This window comes from Orcinus orca, chromosome 19 (assembly GCF_937001465.1).
Source record: "Orcinus orca chromosome 19, mOrcOrc1.1, whole genome shotgun sequence".
In the NCBI taxonomy this organism is placed as follows: domain Eukaryota; kingdom Metazoa; phylum Chordata; class Mammalia; order Artiodactyla; family Delphinidae; genus Orcinus; species Orcinus orca.
The window spans coordinates 2,724,239-2,740,739 of record NC_064577.1 but is presented as its reverse complement, the minus strand read 5'-3'; the positions used below and the strand labels follow the sequence as shown (position 1 = coordinate 2,740,739).

The window sequence follows — 16,501 nt, the reverse complement described above, 5'->3', positions numbered from 1 at the left end:
CCAGGGAGTCAGGGGATGTAAGGATGTAATGCCTCTGGTGGGAACCATGGAGCTGAATGACAGGGAAGAGGGAGGTTTCAGAAGAAGGGGCTGCTGCAGAGACCCAATGACAAATGTCCCCACACCCAAGGGCCTCCACCCTCTCTGCAGCGTCACCATCATCTACCCCTGGAGAACCTTCTCTCCCTTAAAAATGGCTGTAGCATGCAGTGACCCTTCTTTAACCTCTTACTTCCTCTCTGTCCATGAAGGAAAAAATCTAGTTCCTTCTCATCTTAGGGAATTTTTTTGCTAGTAACTATATATTTTAGGTCACCAGAACAACAGGAAGGAAGTTACAAAAGCTAAGGAATTTTGTTACAGCTCTTACTCCTTTGAGGACTTTTGATTTCTGATGTTTTTACTAAGAGTTGCACTCGTCTTTCTAACCTCTACCTTGCTAGCTCTTTCTCCATTTAATTCATTCTTTTTGGCATATGGGGGCCACGGACGTATGATATATCAACTAGTGTCTTCAAATTTCCATCTCCCTTAAGTGGACAATTGTTTTGCCCTCCTGAGCATCTCTAACATGGAAGATATCTGTGTCATTAGGCTTTGTGTCATTGGGCAGTTGTATATTTTAATACTTATTTTCTCCCCATAACCTATATGATAAAGTTCAAAGTTACTGGCATGGGGTCTTATAAACTCCTATTTCAACTACTTATTTCCACCAACCTTTTTATTTTTTTTTATTTTTATTTTTGGCTGCATTGTGTCTTTGCTGCTGTGCGTGGGCTCTCTCTAGTTGTGGCGAGCGGTGGCTACTTTTTTTTAGGTCTGAGAGTTTTTTATTTATTTAAATTTGCTAAACATTTTATTCAACAGAGTGGTTGCCAGTTTTCATGGGTAATTTCAAAAATGAGATATTATATTTGACTTCTTTTTTTTTATCAGAATGAATTAGGCTTTTATTTTCTCTTTCTTTTGATGCAATTTTTCTTTTTTTTTTTTAAACATCTTTATTGGAGTATAATTGCTTTACAATGGTGTGTTAGTTTCTGCTTTATAACAAAGTAAATCAGTTATACATATACATATGTTCCCGTATGTCTTTCCTCTTGCGTCTCCCTCCCTCCTACCCTCCCTATCCCACCCCTCTAGGTGGTCACAAAGCACCGAGCTGATCTCCCTGTGCTATGCGGCTGCTTCCCACTAGCTATCTATTTTACGTTTGGTAGTGTATGTATGTCCATGCCACTCTCTCACTTTATCACAGCTTATGTGGCTGCCCTTTGTTGTGGTGCGCAGGCTTCTCATTGTGGTGGCTTCTCTTGTTGTTGCGGAGCACGGGCTCCAGGTGCGCAGGCTTCAGTAGTTGTGGCACATGGGCTCAGTAGTTGTGGTGCACAGGCTTAGTTGCTGCACGGCATGTGGCATCTTCCCGGCCCAGGGCTTGAACCCGTGTCCCCTGCATTGGCAGGTGGATTCTTAACCACTGCGCCACCAAGGAAGCCCCATCCACCAAGCTTTTGCATATTCTGCTCCATTCTCTGGGGGAAAACCTTGCTCCATTCCCAACTGATAAAACTCCAGCCAGCCCTGAAGACCCAGTTGGATTATCACCTGTTCTATCGGGGTTTTCCTGACTCTCACAGGCAAAGGGAACCAGTTCATCCCCTGTGCGTCCATGGCACAGCCCCATCGCAGCATGTATCAGACAATGGAGCATGCATACAGTCTTCCCCATGAGATTAAGTGCTGTTTGAGGAAAAGGACCAAATGGTCCATGTTTGCATCCCTCCTACCCCCTCGCCCCCCTCACCCATAGCCAGACCTGCAGTGGGTGTTCCAGAGAATGAAGGCTGAATGACAGTATGAAAATATAGCAGTGTTGGTTTCACATAAAATACTTTAAGTACATTATGCTTCCTATACAGCTGATGAGACGTGAAATAAACACATGAAGAGAGCTTTCAAAAACTCATTAAGTTAAAAAGTTCTATCTGACCATTTAGGAAAAAAATTCCAACAGATAGCACAAACCAGGGTATATAATCATTTGGTGAAGTCATGAATACCTCATAGAAAGATCTCCATTTTAACATATATTGTAATGTTAGTGCTGTGGGCCTTTAAAAAAACTAATACGATTACTCTAACTGTACCATATCTTCCTGCAGAGATGCTGAAAAGATGATCAGTTTTCCAGTACTTTTGGATTTTCTCTTTCAACATGAAAGGCAAAGATGGATATTTCATAAAGCAAATAAGTATCTTTGATCCGCACAAAAATCTCCAGTAAATCTCTGTCATAAGAGCAGGTAAAGCTGAGGAGGACCGTGCACCCCTGCATGTCCTCTGAGGGGGCTTTGTCCAAGGGCAGCTGCTGACCAAGGCAGACGGGCACGGTGCAGAGCGAGAGAAATGGGAAGTCGGTAGATGGCTCACAGTCCTAAACAGCTGTTACACCTCAATGCTGTTTGATTCTGGTCCTGCCTTAGTCGCACTGAAAAGCTTTTAAGACTTCTCTCTGGGGTTCTTTTGTGTATAGCAGATGGGTATGACTATATAGAAATGGACTAAGTTCATTCCATGGAAGCCTGTTATTTGCAGGTGGGGTATCCTACCTGGAAATGGGCAGGCAGGTCCTAACTGCAAACTTCATAGGGTAATTAAAGAACACTGCTTAGAATGAGGAGTGGCTCTTTCTGGGACAAGCAGAGGTGGTAAACAGAAGCCTGGCTCCTGCCAATTCTCATCTCATTTCTCATCTCCACCCCTCTTTCACGCTTCTCTCTGAACCTCAGACCATTCCTCACTCTGCCTCTCTTCACTGGGGTAGGAGGAGACGCTTATTTTGCACCTTATTTGGTAATAATCATTTAAAAAACATGAAGCTTTAGTGGTTTGCTTTAAAAAAAAAATGCTACCTTTGTCACATGGCTTCAGCGAAAAGGCCATATGAAAATATCATGTGCTTATCCTGGCCATTTTCTGTGTCAGTTCATGAAACCAATGGGAATCACTTGGGTAGCTCACTAAGGGTGTAGATTCCTGGAGATTTGGATTTAGAAGGCCTGGGATGGGGCCCAGCAATTTGCCTTTTGAACAAGCACCTCCAGGTGATCCCAGTGCAGATGCTGCCCACACTTTAAGGAACCCTGATAAAGAAAGACTATCACCGGACTTCCCTGGTGGCACAGTGGTTAAGAATCTACCTGCCAAAGCAGGGGAGATGGGTTCGAGCGCTGGTCCAGGAAGATCTCACATGCCGCGGAGCAACTAAGCCCGTGCACCATAACTACTGAGCCTGCGCTATAGAGCCCACAAGCCACAACTACTGAGCCCATGTGCCACAACTACCGAAGCCCACGCACCTAGAGCCCGTGCTCCGCAACGAGAAACCACCGCAATGAAAAGCCCAAGCACCGCAACGAAGAGTAGCCCCCGCTCGCCGCAACCAGAGAAAGCGTGCGTGCAGAAACAAAGACCCAACGCAGCCAAAAATAAATAATTAAAAAAAAAGAAAGACTCTCATTGTTCTTTCATGGCAAATGCTACTTCTTTGTATGGAAACACCATAACATATTTAACCATATTTATTCTGACGGATTTTTATATGGTTTCTGTGTTTTCACAATAATGATGTCACACTATTTGTTTCTTCTGCACAGCACCACTTTCTGCTTCTTTTGTGAAATGTTGGCCTCAAATACTTCACCTCCAAACACTCCCACCCAGCTGTTTTGCCCTGTTCCAAAAAATGTTCTTCCCCTGGTCTTACTGGAGACTTCCATATTCTGAGAAGACCCACTTCTCTGGCCAAAGTGACTTCTACTGGGGTAGGCATCTTACCCATGTGATGGCAATCTTGATTACTCTGACACAGGAAGATTTTCTTCTACTATGTTTTAAACTGACACATTTTATTGAATATAAGATGCTTTCTCTGTAAGATGTACCCTTATTTGTGTATCACTAAGATGTTGCCCATTATCACTGTAAGAATCCACCAATTGTAAGTCACACCCCAATTTCAGAGATGCTAAAATTAAAAAAAATGTATTCCTTAGAACCAATAAAACAAGTCTTACTTTTGCCCAGTGTATTTCTCTTTTTCAAGTACACCTATTATTTGAATGTAGATTTTTTGTTCTCTGCCTTCTATATCTGTCAGCTTCATTGTTATTACCCCCTTCCTCTGTATGCCAAGAGACCGTCTTAAACTTTTCTTTCATATTGATTCTATTTTCTGCAATACCAATAGTGTCATTTCTACATTTTCATGTTAATTTAAATTCTTTAATATCGTTTCTTATTTCATTCAAATAATTGGACAGTTTTGTTTCTCAGCCAGGACCCTCTTCATCTCAGTCTGTCACATAATCTTCGGTCTGTTTACGTAGAATCCAGGCTTTCTTGAATTTTATTCAGAATACAGTTAGTTTCTAAAATGTGAATTTTCTGTTATATTCCTTTTCAGAAATATGCTTTGTTTTTTCTTCTAAGGCTACAGTCTACACCTTTCTCACTGCTACCGGCTTTCGTTATAGGTCTCATAACTAAGGAGACAGTTCTGGTGTTCTCGCACGAAAGGGGCATACGGATTCTTCTGGAGTCGTCCTTAAAGTCCACCTGTGTATAGTTGGAATCCATTTCTCCGCTTCTAAGCTGGAGAGCTGCCTTATGGACACAGCCTCGAGATGTGGTTTCGAAGTCTTTTACTTACTATGAAGATGCTGATCTGAGTGGGAACCCCTACATCTTGCTGCCTTGTCAGCCTACTGAGAAGGAAAGTTTGAAATTATTTCTAGTTTTTAAGTTGTTAAAAAACAAAACAAAACAGTAAAGGAAAAGCTGCCACCCCCAGCATACAACATACCCATGGCTCTTTCAGCCCACAGCTCTTTTAGTTGCTAATTTAATATCCTGAAATACCTATTCACTTCTGTCCCCAGATGTATTACATTGCTTAGAGTGGTAATCCTGCAATCGGTATAAGACGAGAAGTATTCATAAAGGGAAGGAAACTGTAAAAGAGTTCTTCCTTTCCTTCATACAGAAGGGGGACTAAGTTACCACCCTCTGGTGGGCAAGACGCACATATTGGTAGGAAAGGGCTAGGAGTATCCTACGGCCAGACAGCCCCATCAGCCAGCCTCCGTTTTCAACAATTATCTACTGGGAGTCTTCTGAGCGCCAGGGATGTTCTGAACACTAGGGAAACTGCAGTGAAATAGAAATAAATAGAAGTAAAGTCTCTGCTTACATGGGGCTTATGTTCTAGTGGGAATATATGCAGTAAGCAAAAACTAAAGATACAGTGTCAGATGGAGATGAACGCCGCGGGGGAAAACTAAGCAGAGTAGGAGTCGGGGAGTTCTGGGGTGAGTGAACTGCTATTCTCTACAGGACAGTTAGGGAGGCCTGATGAGGTGACGTGTGAGCAGAGGTGGAGGATGTACCTCTCAGGGGACCTCTGGTTGAGCAACATTTCTAGTTTCCTGTGCTAAGGAACGTTGGCATCTCTTTCTATGTTTTCATGTATATCTCTACTGGAAAGCAGAGGAGGGTGAATTGTGGTCACTCACTTTTCTGTCACCAGGAATCAGATGACTTCAATAATTATCATTTTAAGTGGCCCCAATACTCCATTCAGAAGATGCCGTAATTTAATTAACCAATCTGCTATACAGTTGACCCTTGAACAACACAGGTCTGAACTGCCTGGATCTACTTACACGTGGATTTTTTTCAATAAATACTACAGGACCACACGATTCCCCAGTTGGCTGAATCCACGGATAAAGAACTGTGGATACAGCGGGCCGACTAGGGGACTTGAGCATCTGCGGACCTCCTGCCGGTGGGTCCTTGAACCAATCTTCCCTCGGATTCTGAGGGACAACTGGAGTTGTCTATCTACATTATTTTCAGCTTTCTCTATTTCACGTAAATATTTTTAGTTGTAATATAAACTACTATGATTAGTAGCCAGGCATTCAAGGAGAGCAGTTTGGGAATACAGATTAGGAGCCAGGAAAACGGGTATCCGGGTTCAGGGGCAGAGGAGCAGGAAGGCGTGCGCATCGGAAGCACTGGACGGAGAGGCCAGGAGCAGAGGCCTTTGTGAGGCGGCCTCACTCCTCCACCTTCACCCCTGCTCAGGAGGCCTCATCTCCCCTGGCCCCTGTGGCCATAACCAACGGCCTGCTTCTTCGTCTGGTTCTACCCATAGTTTTAGTGTGAGTTAAAAAGAACATAAGCAGGGCTTCCCTGGTGGCGCAGTGGTTGAGAGTCCGCCTGCCGATGCAGGGGACACGGGTTCGTGCCCTGGTCCGGGAAGATCCCACATGCCGCAGAGCGGCTGGGCCCATGAGCCATGGCCGCTGAGCCTGCGCGTCCGGAGCCTGTGCTCCGCAACAGGAGAGGCCACAACAGTGAGAGGCCCGCGTACCGCAAAAAAAAAAAACAAAACAAAACCATAAGCAAACTACAACAGAGAAGCAGGTCAGGCATTCAGTTAAACTCAGTAGCGGTGCTCCTTTAATTAAGCAGATGTGAAAGATGCTGCTTATGAAAAACAAGAAGCAGATGGCACTGACTTGTGGCTTTCATCCACAGAAACAGAACAGGAAAAATAAGAAGTTTCTGTGCCTAAGACTGGGGTTATACTGAGGTTTCCAGCATTTCCAGACAGGAATGCCTGCACAGCTGCTTAGGGCAGATGGGTCCTTTGACAGCTTAATATTACAGAGTTTCTGGTAATTCAGGTAACTCTGTAGGGTGGCCGGTGTGAGGCCATCTGTTTACTAGTGGGCAGAAAAGCTCACTACCGGTAGGTAGTCACTGCTGAGCATGAGATACAAACCGAAAGTCAAGTCAGCCATTTTCATAACCTCTGCAAAGCAAACTGGCCTGGGAAACCACTGACATAACCACCACAAAGAAACCTCACCTGAGCTTCATGTGACCGACACAATGGGACCCCAGAGAACAGGAGAACGGTAGTATTCCAAAAGGTTTTATTTGGGTTTATTTCAACTTATTCAATGCCATGAGATAAATCATTCACTTAGAAAGCTCTTTTGTTCTTTTCTACTTTTCTAAACAGAAAAGGAAAATAACCATGAATTTAGAGCCATCTATAATATACCTGAAAACTAGCTGCCGTTTACTATTTAAATGAAAAAAATTTTAGATAAATAACACATATTTTTGTTGCAAAAGGTTTACAATGAAAAATGAATCTCCCTCCTATACCTCCTATGCCTCTTTCTCCCAGTACCCCATCTCCCCTCTCCAGAGTCAAACACAGTTACTCATTTCCTGAATGTCTTTCTGGATATAGTCTATAATATACATAATTGTGTGTGTGTGATATATCTACATGCACACATATATATGTCCTTACAATTTTTTAATTGGCTGTATTTAAAATGAACAAAGCATATTAAAAGCTCTGAGAAGTACTGCAGTAAAGAAACCTGTTTAACTTCATCAGGGAATCCTAAATATTTTTGACTCTGGGACCCCTACCTATCTGCTTTGGTATAACTTCCGGTCTGTGGAATGTAGCCAGGACTTGCTGGTATGGCCAGATCAGGCGTTTCTGGAGGGCGTCTGTTCTGAATGGTCTGTGCTTGAGCCATGCTGGTTGTTAAATATTGTAAATGTCACCCCTTTGAATACACTTTATTAAAAGACTATCTTCAAATGTTTTAGAAAATGTGAAATGTGTGCGTGAGTTCTTGCAGAGGCAGAAATAATGGGTCCAGGTTAAGTAAAGACTGAAGGAGCTGAGAGAAAGGCTAATTTATATTTAGCTGGATTTAGTTTCAGATTAGTATAGAAGGAAGTGCCAGGAAAGGGCTGGCTTCAGCTCGTGAGAGGAGATGGTCACGAGAAATTCATTAGGTACAGGAGAAAGCCATAAGCTTTAACATTTTTGTTTTTAATCATGAAATATTTCAAACATCAGTGCATTTTTCATCTAGAAGTTTGGTGAGTCTTTTTATTATAGCTTCCATGTCTCTACTTAACTTTTGAACACCTGAAATTTAGTTATAATAACTGTTTTCATGTCTGGGTCTGCTAATTCTAACACCTTTGTCAGTTCCGGGTTGGTTTCAATTGGGTGATGGCTTTCCCCTCATACTGGATTGCATTTTCCTGCCTATTTGTATGCCTGGTAATCTTTGATTGGATGCCAGACATTGTGAATTCGACCTTGTTGGGGGTGGATATTTTTGCATTGCTATACATATTCATGAGCTTTGTTCTAGGACACAGTTAAATTACTTGGTAGCAGTTTGATCCTTTTGGGTCTTGCTCCTAAGATTCATTAGGCGGGACTTGAGGGGGATCCTATACAGATCTCTAGCCTTCTCTCTCTCTGCTCCTCTCCGGTACTTTGTCCTGCAAACTTTAGCTTACTTGGTCTCCCCAGACACATGCCTCCATCTCCTGAACCCAGGGAGTCCTTGTGCTTCCCCTGGGTTCCCCCTGCACACACCATGGCCTGGAGCTCACCCAAGGCAGTGTGCTGGGGTAACTGTAGGGCTCACCCTGTTTGCTTTTCACCTCTCAGGAATCACTGTCCTTCACTGCCTGACATCTACGGTCTTGAAAATGGCTGTTTCACAGATCCTGTCTTTGCGCTGTTGTTGTTGTTTTAGGCATAAGGGTAAGGCTAGTCCCGCCCTGCCGTTTTAATGTAAAGTTTACTCCCGTATTTTCCTTTTCTCTTCATATGGCTTTCCTTGTTTCCTTTGCTCCTTATTTTCGTCTTGCCCGTGCACAGTTCTCTTGCTGTTTTCTTTCCAGCTCATTATTTGCTTTGAGTGGGGGCAGTTATGTGCTGAAATGCAGCCCTAGAAGAGGTGAGGTTGCCACGCTAGGGTTGTCCTACACTTTCAATTCAGGCTGTTGACCTCACGTCATCCTCTCTCCAAACTGCAGCAGCCTCTGCCTGCGGCCACTTCCTCCCTGGGCTGACTCTGTCCTTCCTCTTCACCTTCTACACACTGGGGTCAGCATGACTTAGAAGTTCCTTAGCCCAAAGGTGCTCTGGGTGGATCCCTGTTACCATTTCTGCTCTAATGATTATGGCTGGCAGCTGCAGGTTTGCTTCTTTTTTGTTCCTATTCCTATTTTACTGAAGATTTATGAAGAATAATAAATATTCAATTTCATCCAATAGTACTTTTGTGTTCTATTATGAACTATTATGTGAATAGACAGACCTTTCTAATGGATAACCATCCTTGTATTCTTAGGGCACAGCCCTATATTCAACTATATGCCAATAAATAAACACACAAAGAAGTGATTAAAAAAAGGAACTAAAAAAAAAAATCCAGTATCTTGACAGTCTTCTCTTCCTTCCATTTATAAATTGTAAAGACATTTAAAATTCTTACGTATATTCAAAGCGTCCTGCGCCAGCCTCGTCGGCTTCCTCCCTGCAGAGCCTGTGAGCAACAGCCCTTCCCTCACACCTGACTGGGCCTCTGGGGCAAGGAGGTGCTGCACTAAAGGAAATCTGAGGCGCAGAGAAGTTAACTGCCTGGTCCATGATCACAGAACTACTGTGTGGCTGACAGCTCCAGCTGGGTGTCAGACCTGAGCCTCTGAGGTGGGAGAGCCGAATTCAGGACACTGGACCACCAGAGACCTCCAGGCCCCATGTGATATCAATCGGCGAGAGCTCTCCCACAGATCTCCGTCTCAACACTAAGACCCAGCTCCACTCAACGACCAGCAAGCTCCAGTGCTGGACACCCCATACCAAACAACTAGTAAGACAGGAACACAACCCCACCCATTAGCAGAGAGGCTGCCTAAAATCATAATAAGGTCACAGACACCCCAAAACACACCACCAGACATGGTCCTGCCCACCAGAAAGAAGAGATCAAGCCTCAACCATCAGAACACAGGCACCAGTCCCCTCAACCAGGAAGCCTACACAAGCCACTGAACCAACCTTACCCACCGGGGGCAGACACCAAAAACAACAGGAACTACAAACCTGCAGCCTGTGAAAAGGAGACCCCAAACACAGTAAGTTAAGCAAAATGAGAAGACAGAGAATACACAGCAGATGTAGGAGGAAGGTAAAACCCCAAAACAGACCAAACAAATGAAGAGGAAATAGGCAGTCTACCTGAAAAAGAATTCACAGTAATGATAGTAAAGATGATCCAAAATCTTGGAAATAGAATGGAGAAAATACAAGAAACGTTTAACAGGGACCTAGAAGAACTAAAGAGCGAACAAACAATGATGAACTATACAATAAATGAAATTAAAAATTCTCTAGAAGGAATCAATAGCAGAATAACTGAGGTAGAAGAATGGATAAGTGATTCGCAAGACAGAATGGTGGAACTCACTGCCATGGAACAGAATAAAGAAAAAAGAATGAAAAGACTTCAGTACAGTCTCAGAGACCTCTGGGACAACATTAAACACACCAACATTCGAATTATAGGGATCCCAGAAGAAGAAGAGAAAAAGAAAGGGACTGAGAAAATAATTGAAGAGATTATAATTGAAAACTTCCCTAATATGGGAAAGGAAATAGTCAAGTCCAGGAAGCACAGAGAGTCCCATACAGGATAAATCCAAGGAGAAACACGCCAAGACACATATTAATCAAACTATCAAAAATTAAATACAAAGAAAAAATATTAAAAGCAGCAAAGGAAAAGCAACAAATAACATACAAGGGAATCGCCATAAGGTTAATAGCTGATCTTTCAGCAGAAACTCTGCAAGCCAGAAGGGAGTGGCAGGACATACTTAAAGTGATGAAAGAGAAAAACCTACAACCAAGATTACTCTACCCAGCAAGGATCTCATTTAGATTCAATGGAGAAATTAAAACCTTTACAGACAAGCAAAAGCTAAGAGAATTCAGCACCACAAAAGCAGCTTCACAACAAATGCTAAAGGAACTTCTCTAGGTAGGAAACACAAAAGAAGGAAAAGACCTACAATAAAAAATCCAAAACAATTAAGAAAATGGTAACAGGAACATACATATCGATAATTACCTTAAATGTAAATGGATTAAATGCTCCAACCAAAAGACACAGACTGGTTGAATGGATAAAAAAACAGGACCTGTACATATGCTGTCTACAAGAGACCCACGTCAGACCTAGGGACACATACAGACTGAAAGTGAGGGGATGGAAATGGATATTCCATGCAAATGAAAATCAAAAGAAAGCTGGAGTAGCAATTCTCATGTCAGACAAAATAGACTTTAAAATAAGACAAAGAACGACACTACATAATGATCAAGGCATCAATCCAAGAAGAAGATACAACAACTGTAAATATTTATGCACCCAACATAGGAGCACCTCAATACATAAGGCAAATGTTAACAGCCATAAAAGGGAAATCGACAGTAACACAATAATAGTAGGGGACTTTAACAACCCACTTTCACTAATGGACAAATCAACCAAAATGAAAATAAATAAAGAAACACGAGCTTTAAATGACACATTAAACAAGATGGACTTAATTGATATTTATAGGACATTCCATCTGAAAACGACAGAATACACTTTCTTCTCAAGTGCTCATAGAACATTCTCCAGGATAGATCATATCTTGGGTCACAAATCAAGCCCTGGTAAATATAAGAAAATTGAAATCATATCAAGTACCTTTTCTGACCACAACACTATAAGACTAGATATCAGTTACAGGAAAAAAACTGTAAAAAATACAAACACAGGCAGGCTAAACAATACACTACTAAATAACCAAGAGATCACTGAGGAAATCAAAGAGGAAATCAAAAAATACCTAGAAACAAAGGACAATGAAAACACAATGACCCAAAACCTATGGGGTGCAGCAAAAGCAGTTCTAAGAGGGAAGTTTATAGCAATACAATCCTACCTCAAGAAACAAGAAACATCTCAAATAAACAACCTAACCTTACACCTAAAGCAATCAGAGAAAGAAGAACAAAAAAACGCGTAGTTAGCAGAAGGAAAGAAATCATAAAGATCAGATCAGAAATAAATGAAAAAGAAATGCAGGAAACAATAGCAAAGATCAATAAAACTAAAAGCTGCTGCTTTGAGAAGATAAAAAAAATTGATAAGCCATTAGCCAGACTCATCAAACAAAAAAAGGGGGAAGACTCAAATCAATAGAATTAGAAATGAAAAAGGAGAAGTAACAACTGACACTGCAGAAATACAAAGGATCATGAGAGATTACTACCAGCAACTATATGCCAATAAAATGGACAACCTGGAAGAAATTGGCCAATTCTTAGAAAAGCACAACCTTCTGAGACTGAACCAGGAAGAAATAGAAAATATAAACAGACCAATCACAAGCACTGAAATTGAGACTGTGATTAAAAATCTTCCAACAAACAAAAGCCCAGGACCAGATGCCTTCACAGGCGAATTCTATCAAACATTTAGGGAAGAGCTAACACCTATCCTTATCAAACACTTCCAAAATATAGCAGAGGGAGGAACACTCCCAAACTCATTCTACGAGGCCACCATCACCCTGATACCAAAACCGAAGATGCCACAAAAAAAGAAAACTACAGGCCAATATCACTGATGAACATAGATGCAAAAATCCTCAACAAAATACTAGCAAACAGAATCCAACAGCACATTAAAAGGATCATGCACCATGATCAAGTGGGGTTTATCCCAGGAATGCAAGGATTCCTCAATATACGCAAATCAATCAATGGGATAAACCAAATTAACAAATTGAAGGATAAAAACCATATGATAATCTCAATAGATGCAGAAAAAGCTTTTGACAAAATTCAGCACCCATTTATGATAAAAGCCTTCCAGAAAGTAGGCATAGAGGGAAGTTACCGCAACGTAATAAAGGCCATATATGAAACACCCACAGTCAACATTGTTCTCAATGGTGAAAACCTGAAACCATTTCCACTAAAATCAGGAACAAGACAAGGTTGCCCACTCTCACGACTATTATTCAACATAGTTTTGGAAGTTTTAGCCACAGCAATCAGAGAAGAAAAAGAAATAAAAGGAATCCAAATGGGAAAAGAAGAAGTAAAACTGTCACTGTTTGCAGATGACATGATGCTATACATACAGAATCCTAAAGATGCTACCAGAAAACTACTAGAGCTCATCAATGAATGTGGTAAAGTAGCAGGATACCAAATTAATGCATGGAAATCTCTTGCATTCCTACACACTAGGATGAAGAATCTGAAAGAGAAATTAAGGAAACACTCCCATTTACCATTGCAACAAAAATAATAAAATACCTCAGAATAAACCTACCTAAGGAGACAAAAGACCTGTATGCAGAAAACTATAAGACTCTGATGAAAGAAATTAAAGATGATACAAACAAATGGAGAGATAGGCCATGTTCTTGGATTGGAAGAATCAACATTGTGAAAATGACTATACTACCTAAAGCAATCCACAGATTCACTGCAATCCATATCAAACTACCAATGGCATTTTTCACAGAACTAGAACAAAAAATTTCACAATTTGTATGGAAACATAAAAGACCTCAAATAGCCAAAGTAATCTTCAGAAAGAAAAACAGAGCTGGAGGAATCAGGCTCCCTGACTTCAGACTCTACTACAAAGCTACAGTAATCAAGAAAGTATGGTACTGGCACAAAAACAAAAATATACATCAAAGGAACAGGACAGAAAGCCCAGAGATAAACCCATGTACATATGGTCAACTTATCTTTGATAAAGGAGGGAAGAAAATACAATGGAGAAAAGACAGCCTCTTCAATAAGTGGTGCTGGAAAAACTGGACAGCTACATGTAAAAGAATGAAATTAGAACACTCCCTAACACCATACACAAACAGAAACTCAAAATGAATTAAAGACATAAATGTAAGGCCAGACACTATAAAACTCTTAGAGGAAAACACAGGCAGAACACTCTATGACATAAATCACAGCAAGATCCTTTTGGATCCACCACCTAGAGAAAGGGAAATAAAAACAAAAATAAACAAATGGGACCTAATGAAACTTAAAAGCTTTTTCACAGCAAAGGAAACCATAAACAAGATGAAATGACAACCCTCAGGATGGGAGGAAAATATTTGCAAATGAAGCAACTGACAAAGGATGAATCTCCAAAACATACAAGCAGCTCATGCAGCTCAATAACAAAACAACAAACAACCCAATCCAAAAATGGGCAGAAGACCTAAACAGACATTTCTGAAAGAAGATATACAGATTCCCAACAAATACATGAAAGGACGCTCAACATCACTAATCATCGGAGAAATGCAAATCAAAACTACAATGATGTATCACCTCACACTGGTCGGAATGGCCATCATCAAAAAGTCTACAAACAATAAATGCTGGAGAGGGTGTGGAGGAAAGGGAACCCTCTTGCACTGTTGGTGGGAATGTAAATTGATACAGCCACTATGGAAAACAGTATGGAGGTTCCTTAAAAAACTAAAAATAGAACTACCATACGACCCAGCAATCCCACTACTGGACATATACCCAGAGAAAACCATAATTCACAAAGAGTCATGTACCACAATGTTCATTGCAGCTCTATTTACAATAGCCAGGACATGGAAGCAACCTAAGTGTCCATCGACAGATGAATGGATAAAGAAGATGTGGCACATATATACAATGGAATATTACTCAGCCATAAAAAGAAACGAAATTGAGTTATTTGTAGTGAGGTGGATGGACCTAGATTCTGTCATACAGAGTGAGGTAAGTCAGAAAGAGAAAAACAAATACCGTATGCTAACACACATATATACGTATGGAATCTATATAAAAAAAAAAGGTTCTGAAGAACCTAGGGGCAACACAGGAATGAAGACGCAGACGTAGGGAATGGACTTGAGGACATGGGGAGGGGGAAGGGTAAGCTGGGACGAAGTGAGAGAGTGGCATGGACATATATACACTCCCAAATGTAAAACAGATAGCTAGTGGGAAGCAGCTGCATAGCACAGGGAGATCAGCTTGGTCCTTTGTCACTACCTAGAGGGGTGGGATAGGGAGGGTGGGAGGGAGACGCAAGAGGGAGGGGATATGGGGATATATGTATGCATATAGCTGACTCATTTTGTGATACAGCAGAAACTAACACACCACTGTAAAGCAATTATATTCCAATAAAGATGTTAAAAAATTCTTACATATATTCGAGATAGAAATGTATCTTAGAACACATGCTAGCAAAAGAAAGCAGTTGATGGATTCTCGAACCAGATTCACATATTTCCACCACTTGTGGAGGCATTTAACAGTGGTTAGAATTTGAGAAACAAGGACTCAGACTGAGAAAAAATATTTCAGTTTCCCAGGCAAAAACTATTACTACAGGCATCCAAATGAAAGGTAAAGATTAAAATCCCTTTGATTATCCATACTTTGCTATAACTACATATTAGGAGGAAAACAGGCCTGTTTATTTGAGTTACAGACTTTATTGTAGAGATGCCTTCTCCATGTCTTTCCCTTCCATTCTAAACTCTTCAGTATTTCTCTTACTTTATAATTATTTGGCAGATGGAAGGGAATTTTTCAAAGGCCTATATGTTTATTATTATCTTTTGGTAATTCCTTAGCTGGATCTTATTTTTTCCCACCAGATGACCATGAAACATTATTTTATTTATAGCATTTAAAAACATTTAATTATATAAGATATTTAAAGATCTGTTTTGATCTAGGATACAAGGTTTAAGAACATAAAATAAATGGCCTGTGCAGCTCACTTTTAAAATTATACTCCATACATTTATCAGTAAAAAGGAACACAGTAGAATTATACGTGCGGACATCAGATTCTAAATATGCCTTTGTTTAGAGAAAAGCTATGTCTAAACTTAAAGGAAAAGAAATACTCATGAGGAACTAGATTACTGTTGGCAACTTAGTAAATGTCTTTTAGGAAGAAAAGGAACTGGACACTGGGCTCATTTCTCAGTCCCTGAGTTTGGAGGAGTGGTCTCCTTCTGGCATCAGGGTGGTGGGGTGGCAGAGACAGTGTGCCACAACGGGAAGAACATCTGAGTTTGGAGTCAGAGAAACACCCAACTCCAAATACTCCATGACCTCCTTTGGGAAGAGAAACCCCATCTCTAAAACAACTCTAATAAATAACCAGACAAGTCACTTCTCTGCTTGAAATGATCCATTCACTGGTCCCCATCACCATCAGGGTCTGCTCCCCTTTTATATCTCTCACTTCACTGTTCACTACACAGACATAAACAACTACCCCAGGTATCGCCTAGGGCTACTATGAAGTTCTCAGACAATGCCACGTTCCCTCATGACTCCACGTTTTTGCAGAGGTAATTGCCTCTTCAGAATCCCTTTAGTCAAAATAACGTCATTAAGGTGAGTCTTAATCCAACATGACTGGTATCCTTGAAGGAAGAGGAAATTTGGACACAGTCATGTACAGAAGGAAGACCATGTGAAGACACAGAGAGAAGATGG

The 16,501-nt window shown here is 41.1% G+C and overlaps 1 protein-coding gene across 4 annotated transcripts in view; it reads right to left on the bottom strand.

The window, feature by feature from the left end:
• Nucleotides 1-16,501, bottom strand: part of MYO1D (myosin ID) — a 348,576-nt gene that overhangs the window by 88,154 nt on the left and 243,921 nt on the right. Inside the window, exon 22 of one of the 4 annotated variants that reach the window (XM_033423458.2) lies at nt 4,213-4,769. The exons of 2 other annotated variants lie outside the window; for them this stretch is intronic. In XM_033423458.2, the coding sequence (XP_033279349.1) occupies nt 4,670-4,769 (100 nt within the window). In that variant the 3' untranslated portion in view covers nt 4,213-4,669. Of the gene's footprint in view, nt 1-4,212; nt 4,770-16,501 lie in introns of those variants that run through there. One more of the 4 variants, XM_033423459.2, reaches the window with a different exon arrangement.